The sequence below is a fragment of the Zalophus californianus genome, chromosome 7, assembly GCF_009762305.2.
Source record: "Zalophus californianus isolate mZalCal1 chromosome 7, mZalCal1.pri.v2, whole genome shotgun sequence".
Classification (NCBI taxonomy): domain Eukaryota; kingdom Metazoa; phylum Chordata; class Mammalia; order Carnivora; family Otariidae; genus Zalophus; species Zalophus californianus.
In genome coordinates this window covers 119,176,106-119,197,681 of record NC_045601.1, presented here as the reverse complement: position 1 = coordinate 119,197,681, position 21,576 = coordinate 119,176,106, and the positions used below count along the sequence as shown (strand labels likewise).

Sequence of the window (21,576 nt, the reverse complement as noted above, 5' to 3'; positions counted from 1 at the left end):
TAATTTTATCCAAGCCTGTGATAATTCACTATGACTTCACTCTGCAAGCTTATTAGTCTGACCCCACATAGTAGTGAAAAATCACTAAGACCTTTTGTCTGAACACATTTTTCCTTCAGACCTCTTTGTAATACCTAGACTAATATATCTGAAAAGCAAAGTAAAAGTAAGGTTTTCCTCTGTCAGAATTAAAGATCATGTTGCTAAGGACCTAGTCACAGTAGCTATGACCATAGCAGGGAACTTAGACATCATTAAGTGAAATCCCTTGGCTTATAGACAGAAGAAATACAAAGAAAATTTACCAAGATGAGAACTAAGTTGCTTCTAGTCCTGTGGGGTCATGAATGAAAAAATTGCCAGGCAGCATCCCACAGCCTTTACATTCCTCCTCCCACAGGCTCAGTACTCCTACTCTCCTCTTAATCAACGCTGTTGTAAACTGTTACCAGACATATTTTCCCCTCCAGGTGCAACCTCCACCCTGCTTTCTGCTTCAAGAGGTTGTCCTGAATGGCCTATATCAATGAAAATCACAGCTTTTATTGAGGAAGCCCTCTCTGCAAAATTGCTCCCTCCTCTCAACCTTTAGGACTTAGAGGTGGTCACAGTAGAGCTGTGGGTACTGGAGTACTGCAACATTAGGATTTCTCTACACTCTCCCAACTTCTTTGTAAATTTCCCTTTATTAAACTCTCTCCAAATTACCCTAATTTGACTGTGCCATCATTTCCTGCTAGGACCTTGAGTGACAGAGATACTTCTTCTTTGTGCTACAAGCTATAGTATTTATTGGAAGTGTAAGAAAAGGTCTCTGTTCTCCAGAAATTTAAACTGGGGCATTTCCATGTCACTAAGTAAGGGTGCACATGAGTGCTAAATGGGGATATAGAGACAGCTGGTACTGTAAGGAATCCCCTGGACCTCCAGGCCATAGACAGGTTTCACACAGTACAGGCTCTGAGTTGTGCAAGGGGACTAACATTTATTTATCCTACCATGTGCCACACCTACAATGGCTGTGCTTAATATATATTAAGACATGTTTGTATGTTTAAAAGTCAGCAGTGTTAAAAGTCAGCAAAGCTTGCACTCATTTTACTACACCAAAGTTTCACAAACTTAAGTATAATTTACTTGCAGAAAAGTCACAAACTAATCACCCATTTTTTATTAAAGTGAAATTCACATAAAATTAACTAAAGAGAAAAATCCAGTGACATTTAATACATTCATAATGTGTGTAATCACCATCTCTATCTAGTTCCAAAGCATTTTCATCACTCCAAAATAAAACCCTGTACCCATTAAGCAGTCACTCCCCATTTTCCCCTTCTCCCAGCTCCTGGCAACCACCACTCTACTGTCTCTATGCATTTACCTATTCCAGGTATTTCATGTAAGTAGAATCATCCAAGGTGACTTTTTGTGTCTGGCTCCTTTCACTTAGCATAATGCTTTTGAGGTTCACCCTCAAAACACTGTAGCACGAATCAGTACTTCAACCCCTTTTATGAATAATATTCCATTGTATGGGTGTGCTGCATGTATTTATTCAACTGCTGATGGATGTTTTTCTTTTCACCTTTTGGCTCTTGTGAAGTGCTGATATGAATATTTGTGTACAAGTATTTGTTTGAACACAAGTTTTAATTCTTTTGGGTGTATGCCTACTAATGGTAATTAGTATGGTAATTTGGTAATTCTATGTCTAATTTGCTAATTCTATGTCTAATTTTTTGAGAAACTGTCAGACTACTTACCACAGCAGCTGAACCATTTTATCTTCCTACCAGCAATGTTTAATAAGGGTTCCAATTTCTCCACATCATTGTAATCAACCAACTTTTAATTTAAGGGGCACCTGGCTGGCTCAGCTGGTGGAGCGTGAGACTCTTGATCTCAGGGTTCTGAGTTCAAGCCCCACGTTGGGTACAGAGCTTACTTTAGAAATAAAAATAAAAAAATAAGTAAAATTTAAATTTCAAATACGTTAAAAAAAACTGCACTACACCATAAGGCACAGAGTGAATATTTATTTATCAGAGGTTAAACCTAAGCTCTAATTTTATAAATACTGGGAAAGCAGGCCAGAAAAGTGTAGAGATTTGCTCAAAGCTAAAGAACACTTCTATCAAGATGGAGTGAAAAAAAAAGAAAAAATTTTAGAGTATTCCACAACTCCAACCTCAAAATTACCCACTCCAAGCATCCCTTCAAGTTCTTGATACTAAAATTGTTTCCACTATCCTTCAGAGGACGAGTAAGAATCCCAGTAAAAGAGGAAGAGAAATGGCTTCCAAACAAGAGGCAGGACACTGTGTGTGCCACAGAGCAGTGAAGACATCAGTCCTGCTAAGGGTAGCCACTTAAGATATCTGAGTATGGGATTACCCAACTCTAAGTGGCCCTTTAAGAAATCAGTGGCTCCAACTCTCCCTATCTTTTTGTTTACCCATAAGCCTTTTCAGCCCCACCCATGTTCCAAGACAAATCAGGTCAGTATACCCCAATCCTTTCTAAAGCCCTAGGTTCTTTCTTCCAAATCTTTTCTAACACTTCATTTACTGGTCTGGGAGGGTAAAGAGTACTGTGGTGATGTTTTCAGGAGGATGACATTTCCAAAGTGGAGAGGATGAAGGCCTCTGGCTTGGCCTCCTGCTTCAGCACTCCTGTCAGCAGGAACTCAGGTGAGAGGATGGGCAGGCCAACCCGAAATGGAATAGAGCATCGAGCGAAGTCCTGGGAGCATGTAATCACAACTCTCCGTGGCTGGGGACAGACAGAGAGCAAAGACAAGGTTAGGGGTGAAAAAGAATCCTAGAAATAGGTTCAGAACGCACTAATCAGTTTCAGCATCACTAAAATAGACCTCCTGATATGAAGCATACTTGTCAGAAGTACTCTTGCCAGAAAAGCTGACCCTGAATTTATTCAAGCTTTTAAAATTAACTATAGTTTACAAGGAATGTAAAAGAAGAACAAGATAAATCGCACAGTAAAGGAGCAAACAGAAAAACCCAGACTGAAACATTCTAAAGAACAACCGACCTAGTTTCTGTAGGAAGTCAATGGAATAAAAAAAAAACGGCTGGGTGGGTTGGGGGAGATCTTTTCTAGAGTAAGTGAAAATTAAGAGATACGCAATTGTGGCAATACATGGATCTCGTTTGAATCCTGACTTGAACCGTAAAGAGACATTTTTGGCCAACTGGAGAAATCTGTCTTAATGGAGTGTAAGAAAATGACCAAGAAACTATTGTTAATTTTGTTATGGATCAATAATGGCATTTATGTAAAAAAAAATAAGTACACAATTTCTTAGAGAAGTATATTTTAAGTATGTAGGGGGAAATAATATGATGTTTGCAGTTTCCTTTAAAATAGTTCAGCAAAGAAAAAGAAAAAAAGCAATAAATGAGGAAAATGTAGCAAAGTCTAAACTACCTTGTTAAATCTGAATGACTGGGACGCCTGGGTGGCTCAGTTGGTTAAGCGACTGCCTTCGGCTCGGGTCATGATCTCAGGGTCCTGGGATCGAACCCCGTGTCGGGCTCCCTGCTTGGCGGGAAGCCTGCTTCTCCCTCTCCCACTCCCCCTGCTTGTGTTCCCTCTCTCGCTGTCTCTCTCTCTGTCAAATAAATAAAATCTTTAAATAAAATAAAAAAAAAATAAATCTGAATGACTGATATATGGAGGTTCGTTGATAATAGAGATTCTCTCTCCCTTTGTGGATATTTGAAAAATTTTAAAATACAAAATGAAAATAAATCCACTCAGAATCAGCAGACTTCTTCATTCCTATCCCTTTACACACTACAAAGCTTCCCCTCACCCTCTCACTACTCCTGTGTTCCCATCCATACCTCTTTGGTTCTCCAACCTTCTCCCATTCCAGCCACCTCTTTAAGTGCCACCTCACCAGATCCAAAACATACTACCCATACCTTATAGGACCGGGGCATGCTGGGTAGAACAGTGCCTCCACAGCAGCTGATGATCTCTCCCATCTGAGGTGGCGGTGGCTGGACTCCTGGGGTCACGTGGATTTCATAGCCCTAAGAGGAAGAGAATGTTGGAGGCCATAAATGTATGCACTGAGAGGCCATGAACAGCTGGGGAACCTCTGGAGGGAAGGCTGAAGCATGGGGCAGAAGGCAGCCTCTCACCTCCAGCAACCTTCGCTCCCGAGCCCGGCTCAGGGCATCTCGAAGGCTGAAGCCAAAGTTCTTCTCCTGCTCAGGATCAGTCACCACATATTCATCCGGGGGCAAGAAGCAACCAGCCTTGCGGGACTAAGGACAGTAGCAGTCAGCACCAAAGCTCAGCCCAGCCCACCACCCAGCTCTTCTGCCTAGCATTTGGAAGGAGCTTATGAAATGTTCTTTGAATTAAGCTTTCCGCCTCACTCACCACCCTTGTCTTCCTGTACCCCCTTCCCCCCACTACTTTCTAGAGCACCACGTTAGTCTCTCGCCATCAGTATCTCTGATGGTATGTCACCTCTTAGACTCTCACCTGGTGCAGCCAGTCCAGGGAGAGGATGGGGATCCCCCGCCCCAGGGCACAGAGGAACTTGACCGTGCGTCGGACTCGATCAGTCACCAAGTGGGAAGCCTCTGCCACTGAGCTGGCCAGACTCCCTCCCAGGGCCAGCACTGCCCGCTCTCCACGGGCATCCACCACTCCTGTGAAGAGTACCTGTGGAAGGGGTTAACCTGAGCTGGTCACAGCAACCCATGCCATCAGTGCCTGTCTCCAAACCCCTAGGTCTCCTCCCATCCTCCCATGTCTGTCTCCCACCAAGCCCCATGCCCCTTCTCTCCTACTTTGGGGGCTGTGGACTCTTGGTTAGGTTTGGTCCGTCGAAGGCTGCGGCTTGGGATTCCCTTGGGCTCCTCCTCTGCTTGGTCTCTCTTTCTCTTGCCTGGTCCTGGAAGCACTACATCCTGGGATTGAGAAAGATCTTGCTGGGAATTTCTGAGCCTCTAAGCCCTTTCCTAGCTTCACGGCCCCGGCCCTCTCCTCACCTCCTCCTTCCTTGGCCTCTCCGTTGGATCTCCTTCCTCTTCCTTGAGGAAAACTGTCTTCTGGGTGACTTCCCCTCTTTGGAGCCGTTTTTGAAGTGGGGGTGAATCCACAGTAGCCAAAGGCCTCTTGCGGGTCTGAGAGGCCTTAGGCAGGGGCTCTGGGGTGAACTCAGATCTTCCTGCCGCCTCTACCTTTTGGATCTGGGTAGTGTGAGTGGGGGCCTCAGGAAGCTGGGCAAAGGCAGGCTTGGGAATGGTCCTGAGCGACTCAACTACTCTCACTGCTCCTTGTCTTTGGTTCCTTGAGGACCGAGATTTAGGTTCAGGGAGTGCAGAGTAGGGCTCACGGACAATGGGAGCTCTGAGGGACTCATGCTTCCTGGTGGCCCTCAGCCTCCTGCCGCAACTGGCTTGAGGGATGCGCTCAGGGGGAATAGGCTGGTCTGTGGGGACAGAAGACTGGAATTCAGGGGTGGTAAGAACTGGCACAGCACTTATTGTAGAAGACCTCAGTGTCTTATCCTGACTACCTTGAGCCTTGGGGGTGACCAGCTGATCTGTGGGGGTGAGAGATTCAAGGTCAGGGGCTGTGGGCTCAGTTGGTTGGGGGATCTTGACAAAAGACCTTTGTGTCCTGCCCCGAGTGGCCCGAGATGTGGGCTCAGGAGTGACAGGCTCATCTGTGGAGACGGAAGGCTGGAGCTCAGGGGCTGTGGGGGCAACTGGCTCAGGGGTCCTGACAGAGGACCTCTGTGTCCTGCCCCGAGTGGCCTGAGATGTGAGTTTGGGGGTGACAGGCTGGTATGTGGGGGTGGAAGCCTGGAGCTCAGGGACTGTGGGGACAACTGATTTGGGGGTCTTGCTAGAAGACCTAGGTGTCCTGCCCCGAGATGTACGTTTGGGGGTGACAGGCTGGCCTCTGGGGGTGGTAGGCTGGAGCTCAGGGGCTGTGGGGGCAACTGGCTCAGGGGTCTTGACAGAAGACCTGGATGTCCTGCCCTGAGATTTGGGTTTGGGGATGACAGGCTGGTCTGTGGGGACGGAAGGCTGGACTTCAGGAGCTGTTGGGACAACTGGTTCAGGGGTCTTGCCAGAGGACCTGTGTGTCCTGCTGTGAGTGGCCCCAGATGTGGGCCCAGGGATGACAGGCTGGTCTTTGGAGATGGAAGTCTGGAGCTCAGGGGCTGAGGGGACAACTGGTTCAGGGGTCTTGCCAGAGGACCTACGTGTCCTGCCCCAAGGGACCCGAGATGTGGGCTCAGGAGTGACAGGCTGGTCTGTGGGGACGGAAGGCTGGACTTCAGGAGCTGTTGGGACAACTGGTTCAGGTGTCTTGACAGAAGACCTGTGTGTCCTGCTGTGAGTGGCCCCAGATGTGGGCTCAGTGATGACAGGCTGGTCTTTGGAGGTGGAAGGTTGGGTTTCAGGGGCTGTGGGGACAGGTGGTTCAGGGGTCTTGACAGAGGACCTACGTGTCCTGCCCCGAGTGACCTGCGATGTGGGCTCAGGGGTAACAGGCTGGTCCGTGGAAGTAGAAGGCTGGAGCTTGGGGGCTGAGGGGATTACTGGTTTGGGAGTCTTGAGAGAGGACCTATGTGCCCTGCCCTGAGTGGCTGTGGAGACAACCGGTTCAGGAGTCTTGACAGATTTACGGGTCCTGCCCTGAGAGAGAAGCTCAGCAGTGACAGGCTGCTCTCTGGAGGTGGAAGGCTGGACTTCAGGGACTATAGGAACAACTGGTTCAGGGCTCTTGACAGAGAACCTATGTGCCCTACCCCGAGTGACCTGCGACGTGGGCTCAGGGGTAACAGGCTGGTCTTTGGAGGTGGAAGTCTGGAGCTCAGGGGCTGAGGGGACAACTGGTTCAGGGGTCTTGCCAGAGGACCTACGTGTCCTGCCCCGAGTGACCCGAGATGGGAGCTCAGGACTGAGGGGCTGGTCTGCGGGGATGGTAGAGTGAGGTTCAAGGGCTAAAGAAGAAACTGCAGAGGGTGTCTTCCTGGAGGACCCTCGGAGCCTGACTTTGGATTTTGGGTGGAGAGGCTCCATCTCTGAGGACAAGGGAGTCTCTGGAACTTCCTGATTCCCATTTTGTCTGGTCCCGGGAATGGGCTCTGAAGAAGATGGAGAGGGAGAAAGGAAGGGCTGGGGCACAGGATGTTTTTGACTCTGAGAGAGGAGGGGGTTGTGGTGTGGGGTTGAGGCTTCAGGCACTGCAGGAGGCAGACAAGCATCTGCGGATTCCTGATCACCCTGAGGAGAAATAGAAGCAAGTGAGGGAGGAAGAGGCAGAGAGAAGAGAGACAGTACTTGGATATGTTCTTAATACTTGGGTATGGTTAGAGTGTGTTCCTGGCATTTCACTTGTCTATGACCTCCCTTCCATGAGACTGGGAACTTCCTGTGGGAGCAGTCCTCGCTCCCGCAGACCTCTCCTCATGCCAGCATAGTGTTCTCCACAGATGGCTGATAGTAGTAAGAGGATGGTTGGAAAAGAGGGAAAAGACATGAAAAAATGGACATTCTGAGTCAGGCAGAGGCAGACAGAACTTGGGAAACAAATAAGGAAAATGACAGGGGTGAAAGGAAAGACACAGAAGCCAACTAAGGAGTGGTGACAACCGAAGAAAATTGGGAAGATTGAGTAGATTAAAGCAAGGTCAGGGGAAGGGGCAGTGAACAGAGGTAGAAAAAGCAGCTCTCACCACAGAGGCCTTCTCAGCAGGTGGCATCTTGCAAGTCAAGTGGCCTAGACAGAAAGTAAAAACAAGTGGAGCTGAGGTCTAAGCAGTCAGACACTTAGGGGTTGAGCAGCACAATGGCTGTGCACTGCCTTGGGTTTCCCTCTGCCTTCACTTACCTCTCTGCTGCCTCCTGGGGCTCATGGGGGCTCCACCTGACTGGCTCCCAGAAGCTCCTGGGGCTGAAGCAAGTCCCTGATGGTCCCCCGTCCCTGCTCTAGGCTCTGGTGTTAGACTGGAGGCCTGCCCTTCCTTGTCCTCGCTCCCTTTCTCTGTCTCCCCTCTCTGGGGGCCTCTCTCCAGTTTTACTTCCGGTACCTCAACGCCTAATACACTTGGCTCACCCCCTCTCTTTAGTACTAGTTTCTTTGCTTCTCTCTCAAATATTTCTCTTGCAGGAGTCTGCTTTCCTATCTCTTCCTCTTGTACTTCCCTAGGTATCTCCATTTCTATGTTTAAACTCTCCACATTCCGTTTAATACCTGTACTTTTCACCTTTTGGTCAGACTCTTGTCCCTGATTATCTCTAGCTAACACCTGTCTCCCTCTGGTTAATTCTTCTTCTCCTGTCACATCTTCTCGCTCTCCTGCTGGCAGGTTCTTGGTTTCCCTGTTCAACAGTCCTCTCTCAGGGGCCACCCCCTCTGCTGCTTCTCTTGGTGTACCCATATCTTTCTCCACAGTCTGCATCCCTCTGCCTTGAATTCCCAGTGGCTCTTCATGAACTGGGCTCTCTGGATGTTGGGCTTGTGGTGTTGTCTTAGGTGTAGAGGGGCAAGATCCATGGGCATCAAGATGGGCAGCAATGGGCTGGGGCTCAGAGGCCTCAGACTCTCTCGGACAGAATGGCTGTGTTGCCAAGACTTCCCACGGCTCATCCAGGGCACCTGGAAAGTAAAGAGAGAGAGAGAGAGAGAAATGCAGATCGAAAATGTAATAGGTTGAGAAAATATTAAAATAAACTCATTAATAACAGGGGCACCTGGGTGGCTTAGTCAGTTAAGTATCAGCCTTCGGCTCAGGTCATGATCTCGGGGTCCTGGGATCGAGCCCCACATTGGGCTCCCTGCTCAGTGGGGACCCTGCTTCTCCATCTCCCTCTGCTCCCCCCCCAACTTGTGTGAGTGTGCTCTCTCTCCCTCAAATAAATAAATAAAATCTTTAAAAGAAAAAATTCACCAATAATAAACCTAACTGGATTGTTAAAGGAAAGTTGGGAATAAAGAGGACAATCACAACATTTAGTATTTGTCTCTAAGTTAGGACCCCACATGCATATAGAAGTTCTCATAGCAGCTTTTTTAAAAATGATGGAGACGGAGAAACATTAACAGAAGAGTCAAAGACTATGAAAGAAACATGTAGAGGAAAAAAGCAATGATGCCAAGTTAGGGGCATGAAGGATAGAGTTTCTTATACCTGGGGCCTGGAAACTGCAACAGGAAGGGCCAGGCTCCTGGGGTAGAGTAACCAGGAAGGCCTGGGTAGCTTCATCCTCCATGCTCTGGACTGCTGCACAAGAAAAGCTGGCTCAAGCACAGCTCCTCTACAGAACTCTGGGTCCCATTCCTGGCCTCCTGCCCCACCCATGCCTGTTTTCACAACCTTCAAGGACCACCAGTCTGGGCTCCCAGCTCCCACTTGCGCCAACATCCATATGATGTGGATGTCCTCACCTTCTGGGCTCTGATTGTCTCTCTCCACAAAGCACTGGGTAGCCTGTAGGTCCAGGTCTTCAGAATCTGGGAGGGGAAGAATATAAGATAGATAATAAAAGTCGTATCTGGGGCACCTGGGTGGCTCAGTCAGTTAAGCGTCTGCCTTCGGCTCAGGTCATGATCCCAGGGTCCTGGGGATCGAGTCCCACATTGGGCTCCCTGCTCAGCGGGGAGCCTGCTTCTCCCTCTGCCCTGCAGCTGTTCTCTGACAAATAAATAAAATCTTAAAAAAAAAAAAAAAAAAAGTCGTATCTGAAGCTTAACTCCTTACTCTTTCTCTACCGTTTTCTCCCCAACCCCAAGTCCTCTGCAATGGACCGGATGTCTGTATCCCCACCCACATTCCTATGTTGAAACCTAATTCCCAATGTGATTTTATTAGGAGCTGAGTTCTTTGGGAGATGATTAGATCATGAGGGTAGAACCCACATGAATGGGACTAGTGCCCTTCTAAAAGAGACCCCAGAATTCCTTTTGTGCCCCTCTGTCATTTGAGGACACAGGGAGAAGACAGTGCCTATGAACAAGGAAGGAGGGCTTCACCAGAACATGACTATCTTGGCACTCTGATCTTGGACTTCCCAGCCTTCACAACTATGAGAAATAATTTCTGTTGTTTATAAACTACCCAGCCTATGGCATTCTCTTATAGCAGCCCAAATAGACTAAGATACCCTATAGGCATTCTTTCTTTTAGGGGTCAAGGGAGGAAGGCCAGCACTTACCCCCATGGTTGTCCCCAGAGTCCTTGGTCTTGTCCACATGTGGTTCTCTCTCCCTTTCTGTGGGGGTCTGGGCTCCCTCTCTCTGTGCCTGGATGGGCTCCCCTGAAGTACCTGGGTCCACCACCAGATCTGTAAGGTTCTCCCTCAAGACAGGGAGAAGATCCTGTTCCACCTGTGACACAAGGGACTCACCCTGGGCCCTCGCCTCAAGAGCCCTCTCCTGCTCAAGAACAGCTGCAACCCATTCTGTCCCAGCATCCCCTTCTGCCGGAAGCTCGCACTTTCCTCCATCTGCCACCACTGAGGCTGCTAAGGATGTGCCCTCTTCTGCATCTATCTCACAGTCCCCAGGTGGAGGAGGCTGCGCTTCCTCCAGATGCACCACAGGCAGCTTTGCTTGGCCCCCTTCTACTTCCACATCTGTTTGATTTGTCCATGCCATAGGCACCTGATGCCTCTCCACAAGTATAACAGCTGGCCCTGAAAGGACTTTCTCCTCCACTTGTGTGTTGATGTCCACTGTGGCAGAGGCTTGGCTTCTCTCCAGGTGGACCCCAAGTGAGCTCTTATCTTTGTCCACCCCTAAATCACTGTCTCGGAGAGGAGACTGCCTCTTTTCTGAATGTGCCTTGTCTGTATGACACTTGGGAACAGTTCCTCTCTTTTCCACTGGGAGCCCCTCCTCCTCCACGTCTGTGTCACTGTCTCCCCCAGCAGAGGTTTGGCTTTGCTCCAGAAGGGCCACAGGCTGGGCCCTATCCTGTTCCGCATCTGTATCTCTGTTCCATGTATCGGCTCGGCTCTCTTTCAGACGTGCCAAAGTGAGCGCTGCTAAGACCTCTTCCTCAGCATCTGTATTGCTGTCAATCACCACAGAGGCTTGGTTTCCCTCCGAAGGGACTGCCAGTGGGAGCTCACGTTCCTCCACATCTGTATCACTACCAGCTGGGCTCTCCTGTAGATGTACCAAAGCAGGTGCCTGAGGACTCTTTGTACTATCTCCATGGAAGATTTGCCTCTTTTTCATAGGAACTACAGCTGGGGTTGCGGGGATCCCTTCTTCTTCCACATCAGTATCACTGTCTATGAAGCCAGAAGTCTGGGCCCTTTCCAAATGGACCTCAGCAGGCCTGCTTTCATCCACATCTGTGTCACTGTCCTCCCCAGCAGTTTGGTTTCTCTCCAGAGTGGCCCCAAGTGGGACCACCCCATTCCTTGCATCCCTCTCAACTTTGGTATCATTGTTCCTCTCTTTCACTGAACACTGATCCTTTTCAAGCTGGATTTCAGTTGCCACAGCTTTAGGCTGTTGTGTCTCTGCAGTGGAGCCTCTTCTGGCAGCTAAGGAGGACTCTCCTGCTGCTGGATGCTGACTTTCTTCCTCATCTGTGTCGCTGTCCAGGTTGAAGGCAAACGGTGGCCCAGGGCCGTCTGGGGCAGGAGAAGGCCCCTCTTCATCACTGTGAAGGGAAGAGAAGGGAAAGAGTCTATAGCCTCTATTTCCCAACATGGAATACTCCACTCAACTACGAGCTCCTTAAGGGCAGACACAGGCAGTATCTGTTGTTTTTTTTTTTCTCTCTCTAGCAATTAGTTCTCTACTTGGCACAATCACAGGTGCTCAATAAAAGTTCAGCTGAGCAAAGGAGTATGTGCAATTCCCCAACCCCATTTCCATGATAAGCATCTCTTGCAGATGGATCCTACAGTCCCTGGTTCCTCCTCCTTTTGAAGACTCAAGTATCTGGCCCTTTGGCACTCACCTCTCTGGAACTACTGCTGCCAAAGGGGAGGTCCTTAGTTCTTTCTTCACACACCTTTCAGAAGGAGAATCTGTCAAGAGTAGAAAGGAGTAAGTTGACTGTTTTACACTCACCATCTCCATCTTCTCACCCACCCTCCCAATACACAAACATACCTACTTCATTCTCCGAGTCCTCAGCCAACAGGAGCCTCTGGGGTTGAGCTCCTCCCTGTACCCTGGGTGTCTCTTCTACAGTTAGAGGGCCCCGGGAAACAAAGGGCAGGGGGACATTCAGGCGATGGTACTGGCAGGGCAAGTCAGCAAAGAGAATCAACTCCTGGTCCCTCAGCCGATGACTCACCCCTGGGCTTAGGACCTTAGGAGGCCTTAGGACTTGAGTACCATTGAGGCTGCCACAATCTTGGAGCACAGGTGCCTTGTCCCAGGCCAAAATTTCAATCACTGCATGTTGTTTGGAGATGGATGAAAAGGGCAGGGTCACAGAGCAATCAGGCATTCGGCCCACCATATTCTTCCCGAGGTACAGGGGGAAATCTAAGAATTAGAGAGGCAGATAGGTTAAGGCCTGAGTCTTGGCCTGCTATCAGGAAAATATTCCTGTTAAGTACCCCATTACCAACTCAAGGTCCTCACATACATAAGAAAAATAAAAGACGGGGGCGCCTGGATGGCTCAGTCGTTCATCGTCTGCCTTCGGCTCAGGTCATGATCCCAGGGTCCTGAGATTGAGCCCCGCGTCGGGCTCCTTGCTCTGCAGAGAGCCTGCTTCTCCCTCTCCCACTCCCCCTGCTTGTGTTCCCTCTCTCGCTGTGTCTCTCTCTGTCAAATAAATTAATAAAATCTTAAAAAAAAAGAAAAAGAAAAGACGGGCAACCCTGTTGGGACCCCTCTCACTCTTGAGAGCTTCTTCTGTATCTTCACTTAATAAACTATCACTTTACTCACACACAAAAACAAAGACCATAGGACATCTAAGTATTGAACAATATAAGCAATGTGTTACTGTCAATACCCCATCCATCCACATTGGATTTTTTCTATTGTGGTAAAATATAAGTAAAATTTACTATTTAACCATTTTTAAGTGTACAGTCCAGTAGCATTAACTACATTCACATTGTTGTGCAACCATCACCACCATCCACTTCCAGACCATGCTGGATTTCCATCTGAATCTCTTCATCTCCTACCAAAGTAAAATTGAGCCCACTGAGTCCAGGGCACTTGCCTAGAATAATCAACTCAATCAGCCCCCTCCTCTGCATTACCAGTGAAAAATTTTTTCAGATCTCCTTGGAACATGTATAAGCTTCTTACAACCCTCCAACTACCTCCCCACAAAAATAAGATGCCTGTACCAGTACTTTAACATCCAATAACCTCTGACCTTTTTCTGGTCCATGGGCACTACTGAAGATATGCAATCGCCCTACAGGCTCCAAGCTACACCCCAAGGATTCACTGGGTCTCTCTGTCTCCTCCTCTTCTTCAACCTCCCAGTTAATAGCCTGGGTGTCCTCCATGACCTGGGAAGGAAACACATTATCATCATCTCTATCAGAGGTTCACACACACAGCCTCAAAGAGGGGGATGGTAACTGGGGGTAAATCTGGAGAGTTGTGGAGGTTGACATTTCTCCTTCTGACAATCATTGTTATTACCCTTCTGAAACATTTAAAAAATATTTGACTATAATAAAAAATAAATATTATGGGGGAGGGAATAAACATTAGAAGGTCCCAAGTACGCTTACGTATAGAGACAAACATTTTGAGAAACAATGCTTCGTCTATGGTATACAATACACTGATAGTTTTCATTCTTTTTTTTCCCCATCCACTATTGTTTAAATGCTGATCTACAACCTGCTAAACTGATTTCACTATCCACTACTGGGTTGGAACCAACAGTTTGAAAAAATCATTTTAAAGGGAGCTAAACTTTGCCAAGCATCAACTGTGTGTTGGGCATTGTGTTATGTGTCAGGCATAATAGACATATGAGGCATGCATTTGGGAAACTAAGGCTAAAAATATTAAATGACTTGCTCAGGATAACATAGCAGGTAGGTGGAAAGGACAGGAATAAATGTGCTTCTGGAGGCAAAGCCCATGCTTTTTATATTTTACCAGAACATCACAGTGTGATCAAACTAAACTGCAAAAAATCCTAACAGCTGACATACATAAAGCCTTGCCATGTGTGAAGCACTGCTCTAGTTACTTTATGACAGACTCTTAATCCTCACAAGAACCTTGTAAACTATTATTATATTCCATTTATCAGATTAAGCATCTGCAACAGAGATGGGTTAAGGAACCTGCCCAAGAGCACCAAGATACTCTCTGTCCTCTGTTTAATATCTGATGGCTTTCCATGCCCACATGGTAAAATAAAATCTCAACTCCTTAGCAAGGACCCTCCATGATCTGAACCTCAGGTCCTGTTCCCCTCCCCCAAAGCCTAGGGTTCAGCCACATGGACCTTCTCCCCAATTTCTGAACACACTGCTCCTGTTGTTCCCCACACCTGCATGCCTTAGCCAGTTCCTTGGCCCTTCACTCTTAGTTTTCTGGTCCAACTCTTACCCATATTTTATGATTCAGTTCAAATGTCACTTTCTCAATAAGATCTTTCCTGGAATCTTCCCTGCTTTCTGGTGTTCTTTGTGTACCCACATGGTCCCCACTGGTCACTGAACTTGTACCTCCCCTAATCCTTCTTACTATATTGTAACCATTAATTTCCATTTCTGCCTTCACAGACCCTCTGGAGAAGTGGACCAGCAAAACTGTGTCTTTTCCCCTAGGGCACATCATTTTCTTTCGACAGTACCTACTGCGCACCTGGTACTGTTCAAAGAGCTCGGGATACAGTCACAAACCAAACATAAAATTAACCCTGCCCTCCTGATAAAAGGACAAATGAAAGGTGATGAAAACTCCAAACAGTATGGGTGGAATTCACTCAGAAAGATGCCACCACAGAGGTTAACTGTTGGAAGGGAAAGTAGGACGCGCCCCCGGGGATAGTGCTAACTCCCTCCTTAAGAATGGCGAACGCAGCGGGAGCCCAGGACCCTTGGCTCCAATCCAGTGGGCCACCATCTTTTATCTCCACCCCAGGGGTTCCCTCCAGGCCCAACGTCTTCATACCTAACTCGGGGAGGGGCGTCAAGTAAAGATGAGTATTATAATCCCGAGAAACAAACTTCCAAGTATCCTCCGCCCAGTCGCACCCAAGGCACGCCCCTCCCGCCCTCCGGGAGAACCAAGATGGCTTCCGAGGAGCCGTGGGCGAGGCCCCCCAGAACTCACCTACTTTGAGTCCCCGCGCGCGCGCCACCAGTAACGGCCGCGACCCAGTGGCGCAGGAGCTTGTGCCGAGAGGGCGCCGATTCGCTGATTGGCTCCTGCTGCTGTCTTTCACAGCCCTGCTGCCCCACGATTGACGAAGCTCCCAACCCGGAGGCCCAGCCAAAGCCTCGCCCCCAGCCTCGCCCCCGCCCCCGCTCCCACCCCGCCCCCTCAACAGCTCAGAGGGGCGGCTTTTCCTGGGCGCCCGAAATTGGTTGAGTGAGGCGGTCATCGGAGGCCACCGTGCGCGCTCAGAAGGGCGCACTTCGATTGGGCAGCTCCGAGGCACAACCCACCACCGCTTCACCACCCACCGCCCACGTCCCGCGCAGATTTCCAAACCGCGACCACAGAGTCTGAGTGCCGACGGCGGATAGAGGGGCTTACCATAGCCGTCGCCGGATGCGTCTACTGCAGCCAAGAGAGCCCTTCCTTGGTCCTCCCAGACATGGAGTCCGCTGACTCATGAGAAATGAAAATGCGGTGCGGGTTGCAGTCGTGGCCGGAGGCTGCAGTTTGGAGAACCGCCCGTAGGCGTGGCGCTTGAGGACTCCTCATCGCAGTGGAACTCCATCTCCTATTGATTTGGCTCTTTTAGTAGAAGCCCTGTCCTTTCCTCCCTGAGACTACATTCCTGATGGACATTTGGAGGTCATTTTCCTAAGGATCCGTAGGCGAAGAGGGAGAACTGTTTTGTTAACTATCTTAAAGGTTGACCGAGGTCTTTCAAGAGGTTGAGGAAGGTTGATAAAATCATCTTATTTCATTATCTCATACTAAGAGAATAGTAACAATTCGATTATGTGTATACTTCAGGAAGGCCTTTTGCATTCATTATCCCACTTTCTTGCGACCACGACAATCAAATAGGGAAAAGCAGATTTTACAGAGGGAATTGAAGTGTGCTAAGTTAAAGGACCTGCCGAGGTTCCTACAGCTAACGTAAGGAAGGAACAACATGAAAGAAGTCCTCTAATTCTAAATTCTGAACTCTTCCCCCCCCACAAAATAATTGCTTTCATTGTGATCATGCCCTGAAACATAAAATATTCTCTTTTAAGTGGGTAGAGAAGGTCTTACACAACTTGATGTTTGTTTTTTATTTAGGTGAGGAGAAATGTGTTGAATGCACTGTGAATTAACAATGATGACCTTGATATGATACGTCTTATTACAGTGCTTACCACACTCCATTGTTTATACACTTCCCATCAAATTGCAAAATCCTGAAGACGGGGGACCCAATTTTTACTCATTTTGTATCCCCAGCTTCTAGGTTGGTGGACACTTAGTATCTGTCAAATGAATAAACCCCTAAGAAGCAGCCACTCTGACTTGAGCCCATCCTATTTTCTCCCATGGGCCCCCCTCTTTTGTTTCAATCCTGAGGCTTTTGAAAGATTTCAACAGCCAGCCACCTAGTCAGTGAATTCAGCAAACTGAAAATCACTTTCACCAAAATGTCTAGAGAGGCAGGCTGGAAGGCACTGAAATTCTGGCACCTCATCCATAGTTCTCTGACAAAAGCAGTGTCTTCAATGCTTCTCTAAGGCCCGGAACCCCTTACATGGAGAGAAACTTCTGACTTCCAGATACCAATTTTTTTAAACCGTTCAACTTACTCTTGTGAACACACCCTCAGACTCAGACAATTACATCTCTCTTCTGAAAAGCCATTGCTGCAATTTTGTTTCTCTTTCTGAACATTATCACTAGAAAACTTCCAAAAAAACAGCAGGAGGGCAGTCTCCTCTTCCTATCTGGGAGAGCAGCGGCTTACTGGAGTTCATGTCTTGGGTCACCAAAGGGCCAACTGTTAGATAGCAGAACAGGGTGCTGCATTTCTCCCCAGTTTTCGCTGAGCTAAGCAGCCCTCTCTTCCCAAGAGCTACAACAGCAGGGAGCGTGAGGGCGTGCCCACTCCACCTTCCAACGCCTGGCACCGTAGGGTTCCCAATTCCTGTATCCCCGAAAACTACTCCCTTTTAGTACAAAAAACTCAGGCATAGGGGAAAGAAAACTTGCGCAAGGTCATTTTTCATAAACTAAAAAAAAAAAACCCCAAACCAAAAATCCAGTATCCACCCATCCCTCCCTTCATTTTGCAGCGTGGACAACAATGGAGGACTACAACTCCCAGTGAGGCCTGCATTCGTCCATCCGAGCAGAGACCAATGGACGTCTCAGACGTGACTGGCATCGACTAATCAGGTCCAGCCTCGGTAAGGCTTTGTCTCCCGACCGCGGCGCGGGGCGCGTTCTCCCGCCTCCCAGCCTAGGCGCACGCGCGCCCCGCCCTGCCCGCCTTCCCTCCTTCGCCCTCCCCTCTCTTTTCTCCCTCTCAGAACCTTCCTGCCTCTGCGTTCGGACCTCGCTGCTCCAGCCTCTGGGACACGTCCCATCCTTCCAGCCTGCGATTAGCAGTATAGAAAAAAAATTCCCTATCATTTTCTTGCCCCGTACACACCTTGAGGCGAGCAAAAGAATTAAAAATAAATTTTAACAATGAGGGAAATCGTGCATATCCAGGCCGGTCAGTGTGGCAACCAGATCGGTGCCAAGGTAAGGATTTTAAACCTCTTCTTCTAACTATATTTCTTTTGAGAAGAAAAAAAAAATCCAGATAAATGATGAATGGTTGTGATCATTTGCATACCATCCATAGTCAAGCTTTGCCCCTCAAAAGTTTTCCATATATAATAGACGTTTGTAGCAAGAATTTGTTTTTTGAAAAACGGGGGAATTAGTCTTGACTGGCTCATTTTGGGGAAACTGTTAAGGACCTTTCGGGTTTGGCGGTGGGAAGACGGTGGTTCTGTAAGATTTTACTTGAAAGTGTTCTAACGGTCCGAGGACCGGGGAGGGAGGGAGATGCGGAAACGGTCCGAGACAAAGCGAGGCGAGGTTTCCCCCATGTGCATCCCCCTTGGCTGGGCTTCGCCGAAGGGGGAAGGGGGGAGGCTGGGCGGCGGCTGAAGGGAGTCCGGATCCCACGGTGGGGTGGGGGACGCGGTGCGCCAGGGTGGGCTGCGCTGCACCCTTCCCAAAAGATAGGCATCTCGCGCGCCCGCGATTCCCGAGGGGCGGTCCCGTAGTTCTTTGTGGATGGAAAACTAATAGCTGCTGGATTAATTTTATTTCCTTTCATCTCCCGTAAAGAGACCCTTTTAGGGCGTGAACCAGTATGGAGAAAGAGGGCAGGAGGGTCTTTTTCTTTAAAGGGTCCCTCAGGACTAAACGGTGGGAGAAAGGAAGAGAATCCTTATTTAAAGCAAGGGGTAAAAAGCTAGCAAAAGAAGAAAATTCCGAGGCCAAGGCAAGGGGTGGGTTTTTTGGTGTTTTTTTTTTTTTTTTTTGCGCGCGGTTACAGTGTAGCGGGGGAAGGGCAGGGAGGAAGTGCTGCTGCTACGTTGTAGCAGAAGGGCGGGGCCCGGGCGCCCCTGGCGCGCCGGGACAATGCGGCCCTGCCTACCGCCTGGGGGCGCCCTAGCCCAAGTCGAGCCCCGCCTCTCGCGGGCCGAATTCAGGCCCCGCCCCCGCCCACGCGCGACACCTCCCTTTGTCAGTGGCACGGCGGGCGCGGGCCCCGCAGTCACGTGGAGGGCGGGGTGGGGGGTGGTTGACTGCGGCAGCATCTGGTCTCTTCGAACCCATTGTGCTCGGCGGGAAGGTGTGCTCGTCCGGTGTGGTCGGCCGCCTCTCTCCCCCTCTCCTCACACTCCCACCCCACAATTAACTGCGATCGCCGGCCCTCCTCAGCTGCACCTCGTCTCGCGTTCCAAGCAGTGAAAGCTTCGGCTTCCTTGGGGTTGCGGGTGTCTGGTGGAAGGGTGTGGCAGGCAGACAGGGAACGCCAGGCCCTAGAACCAGGCTCACTACGGGTGTGTCTGGGATTAAAATGTGTAGGTCGGGTGGGCATAATTGGCCAGGACCAGAGCTGTGGAAGTCTCATTGCTTTCCCTCCGCAGTTCTGGGAGGTAATCAGTGATGAACACGGCATCGATCCCACCGGAACCTACCACGGTGACAGCGACCTCCAGCTGGATCGCATCTCCGTGTACTACAATGAAGCTACAGGTGAGGTTGGGAGCCCGGGGAAGCTTGGGGTCTCTTCTCCCGCTTCTCTAGGGTCTCTTTTCCAGCCCTGGAGTACTTCTTACCACCTTTGGATGGATTTTTCCTTCCCTTTTTTAAGGAGGCCTTGATTTGATTGCCCACCGTGGGGCAGAAGACTGGCTCTTATGCCCCCTGGTGGCCGCACTTGGAATCACAAGTTAGGGTCCCTGGCTGTCCCCCAACCCCAGTTGGTCTCCTTTGCCAATTTGTACTCTACTTTATTCCATATAGGTGGCAAATATGTTCCTCGTGCTATCTTGGTGGATCTAGAACCCGGGACCATGGACTCTGTTCGCTCAGGTCCTTTTGGGCAGATATTCAGACCAGACAACTTTGTTTTCGGTGAGTTATATGCAATGTGCTGTTCAACGTATTTGGGTAAAGGAGACAGCAAGGAGATTATTGTTATACTAGAGTGCTTATCCAGGGCTGTATTCTGAAATCTCTAATGCAGGGTGTTGGTAGGGACTGCCTGAGATGGTAAATAATGGGGGAGGGATGTATCACAGGTGAGTGAGAAAGAAGGCACTTTTGTGTACATTATTCCAAAAGTTGAAAGGTGGAAATTTGGTCCTTTATTTTTCATGCTTTACTAATCAGGCTTGCCTCCCGATCCCATTCCAGGTCAGTCCGGGGCAGGCAACAACTGGGCCAAGGGCCACTATACAGAGGGGGCTGAGCTGGTTGACTCAGTCCTGGATGTGGTGAGGAAGGAGGCTGAGAGCTGTGACTGCCTGCAGGGCTTCCAGCTGACCCACTCGCTGGGTGGGGGCACAGGCTCTGGAATGGGCACCTTGCTCATCAGCAAGATCCGAGAAGAGTATCCTGACCGCATCATGAACACCTTCAGTGTGGTACCCTCACCCAAAGTGTCTGACACGGTGGTTGAGCCCTACAACGCCACCCTCTCCGTCCATCAGCTGGTAGAGAACACGGATGAGACCTACTGCATTGACAATGAGGCCCTGTACGACATCTGCTTCCGTACTCTCAAGCTGACCACGCCAACCTACGGGGACCTGAACCACCTCGTCTCAGCCACCATGAGCGGTGTCACCACCTGCCTCCGCTTCCCTGGTCAGCTCAATGCTGACCTCCGCAAGCTAGCCGTCAACATGGTGCCCTTCCCACGTCTCCACTTCTTCATGCCCGGCTTCGCACCTCTGACCAGCCGTGGAAGCCAGCAGTATCGGGCCCTCACTGTGCCCGAACTCACCCAGCAGGTCTTTGATGCCAAGAACATGATGGCCGCCTGTGACCCCCGCCATGGCCGTTACCTCACCGTGGCTGCTGTCTTCCGTGGGCGGATGTCCATGAAGGAGGTAGATGAGCAGATGCTCAACGTGCAAAACAAGAATAGCAGCTACTTCGTGGAATGGATCCCCAACAACGTCAAGACAGCAGTCTGCGATATCCCACCTCGTGGCCTCAAGATGGCAGTCACCTTCATCGGCAACAGCACGGCCATCCAGGAGCTCTTCAAGCGCATCTCGGAGCAGTTCACGGCCATGTTCCGGCGCAAGGCCTTCCTGCACTGGTACACAGGCGAGGGCATGGACGAGATGGAGTTCACTGAAGCCGAGAGCAACATGAACGACCTTGTCTCCGAGTACCAGCAGTACCAGGACGCCACCGCAGAAGAAGAAGAGGATTTCGGTGAGGAGGCCGAAGAGGAGGCCTAAGGCAGAGCACCATCACCTCAGGCTTCTCCGTTCCCTCAGCCTTCTTCCTCAGCTGCCCCTGTCCTCTCCCTCAGAATTGCATTTTCTGCCTCTGTCTCATTTTATTTTGTTTTGTTTTCCTTTTTTGGAGGGGGGGATCCTAGAACAGTGCCTGGCACATAATAGGCGCTCAATAAATATTTGTTGTTTGTTGAATGTCTCCTCTCTTCCACTCTGGGAAACCTAGATTTCTGCCATTCTGGGTAGCCCTGTATTTCCTTTTGGTGTCCACTTCTCCCATCTGTCCAGTTGATATTTCCCTTTGTTTTTTAAGATAATTCTCCAAGAAGCTGGGTCTCATCAGATCCCATTTAGAACCATGTGCTGAAACCCAGTAGATGGCCACCATCCTAGGCCCATGTGGTAGCCCAGGGGAAAGGAAACCAAGTTACCTCATAGCAGT

At 49.4% G+C, this 21,576-nt stretch overlaps 2 protein-coding genes across 7 annotated transcripts; one reads left to right on the top strand and one right to left on the bottom strand.

The window, feature by feature from the left end:
• Positions 1 to 2,016: 2,016 nt before the first annotated feature.
• MDC1 (mediator of DNA damage checkpoint 1) lies at positions 2,017 to 16,092 on the bottom strand. 5 transcript variants are annotated; one of them, XM_027601739.2, is made up of 15 exons: positions 15,302 to 16,092; positions 13,367 to 13,505; positions 12,133 to 12,513; positions 11,978 to 12,047; positions 10,215 to 11,674; positions 9,448 to 9,513; positions 9,191 to 9,280; positions 7,891 to 8,658; positions 7,736 to 7,779; positions 5,031 to 7,283; positions 4,830 to 4,949; positions 4,519 to 4,701; positions 4,170 to 4,295; positions 3,948 to 4,058; positions 2,017 to 2,772 (listed from the first exon to the last, which is right to left on the bottom strand). In XM_027601739.2, exons 1-15 carry the CDS (start codon positions 15,566 to 15,568, stop codon positions 2,605 to 2,607), a joined length of 6,246 nt encoding a protein of 2,081 aa, XP_027457540.2. In that variant the 5' UTR covers positions 15,569 to 16,092; the 3' UTR covers positions 2,017 to 2,604. The 5 variants fall into 5 exon arrangements, with proteins under 5 accessions (XP_027457540.2, XP_027457538.2, XP_027457542.2 ...); XM_027601737.2 differs by having other exon boundaries at positions 9,191 to 9,283; positions 15,302 to 16,091; XM_027601741.2 differs by having other exon boundaries at positions 9,191 to 9,283; positions 15,298 to 15,433.
• Positions 16,093 to 17,659: 1,567 nt separating this feature from the next.
• TUBB (tubulin beta class I) lies at positions 17,660 to 21,329 on the top strand. Of its 2 annotated transcripts, none has more exons than XM_035728456.1 (4): positions 17,660 to 17,898; positions 19,305 to 19,413; positions 19,684 to 19,794; positions 20,077 to 21,329. In XM_035728456.1, exons 1-4 carry the CDS (start codon positions 17,842 to 17,844, stop codon positions 21,132 to 21,134), a joined length of 1,335 nt encoding a protein of 444 aa, XP_035584349.1. In that variant the 5' UTR covers positions 17,660 to 17,841; the 3' UTR covers positions 21,135 to 21,329. The 2 variants fall into 2 exon arrangements, with proteins under 2 accessions (XP_035584349.1, XP_035584350.1); XM_035728457.1 differs by lacking the exon at positions 17,660 to 17,898 and adding an exon at positions 19,015 to 19,217.
• The last annotated feature ends 247 nt before the right edge of the window (positions 21,330 to 21,576 follow it).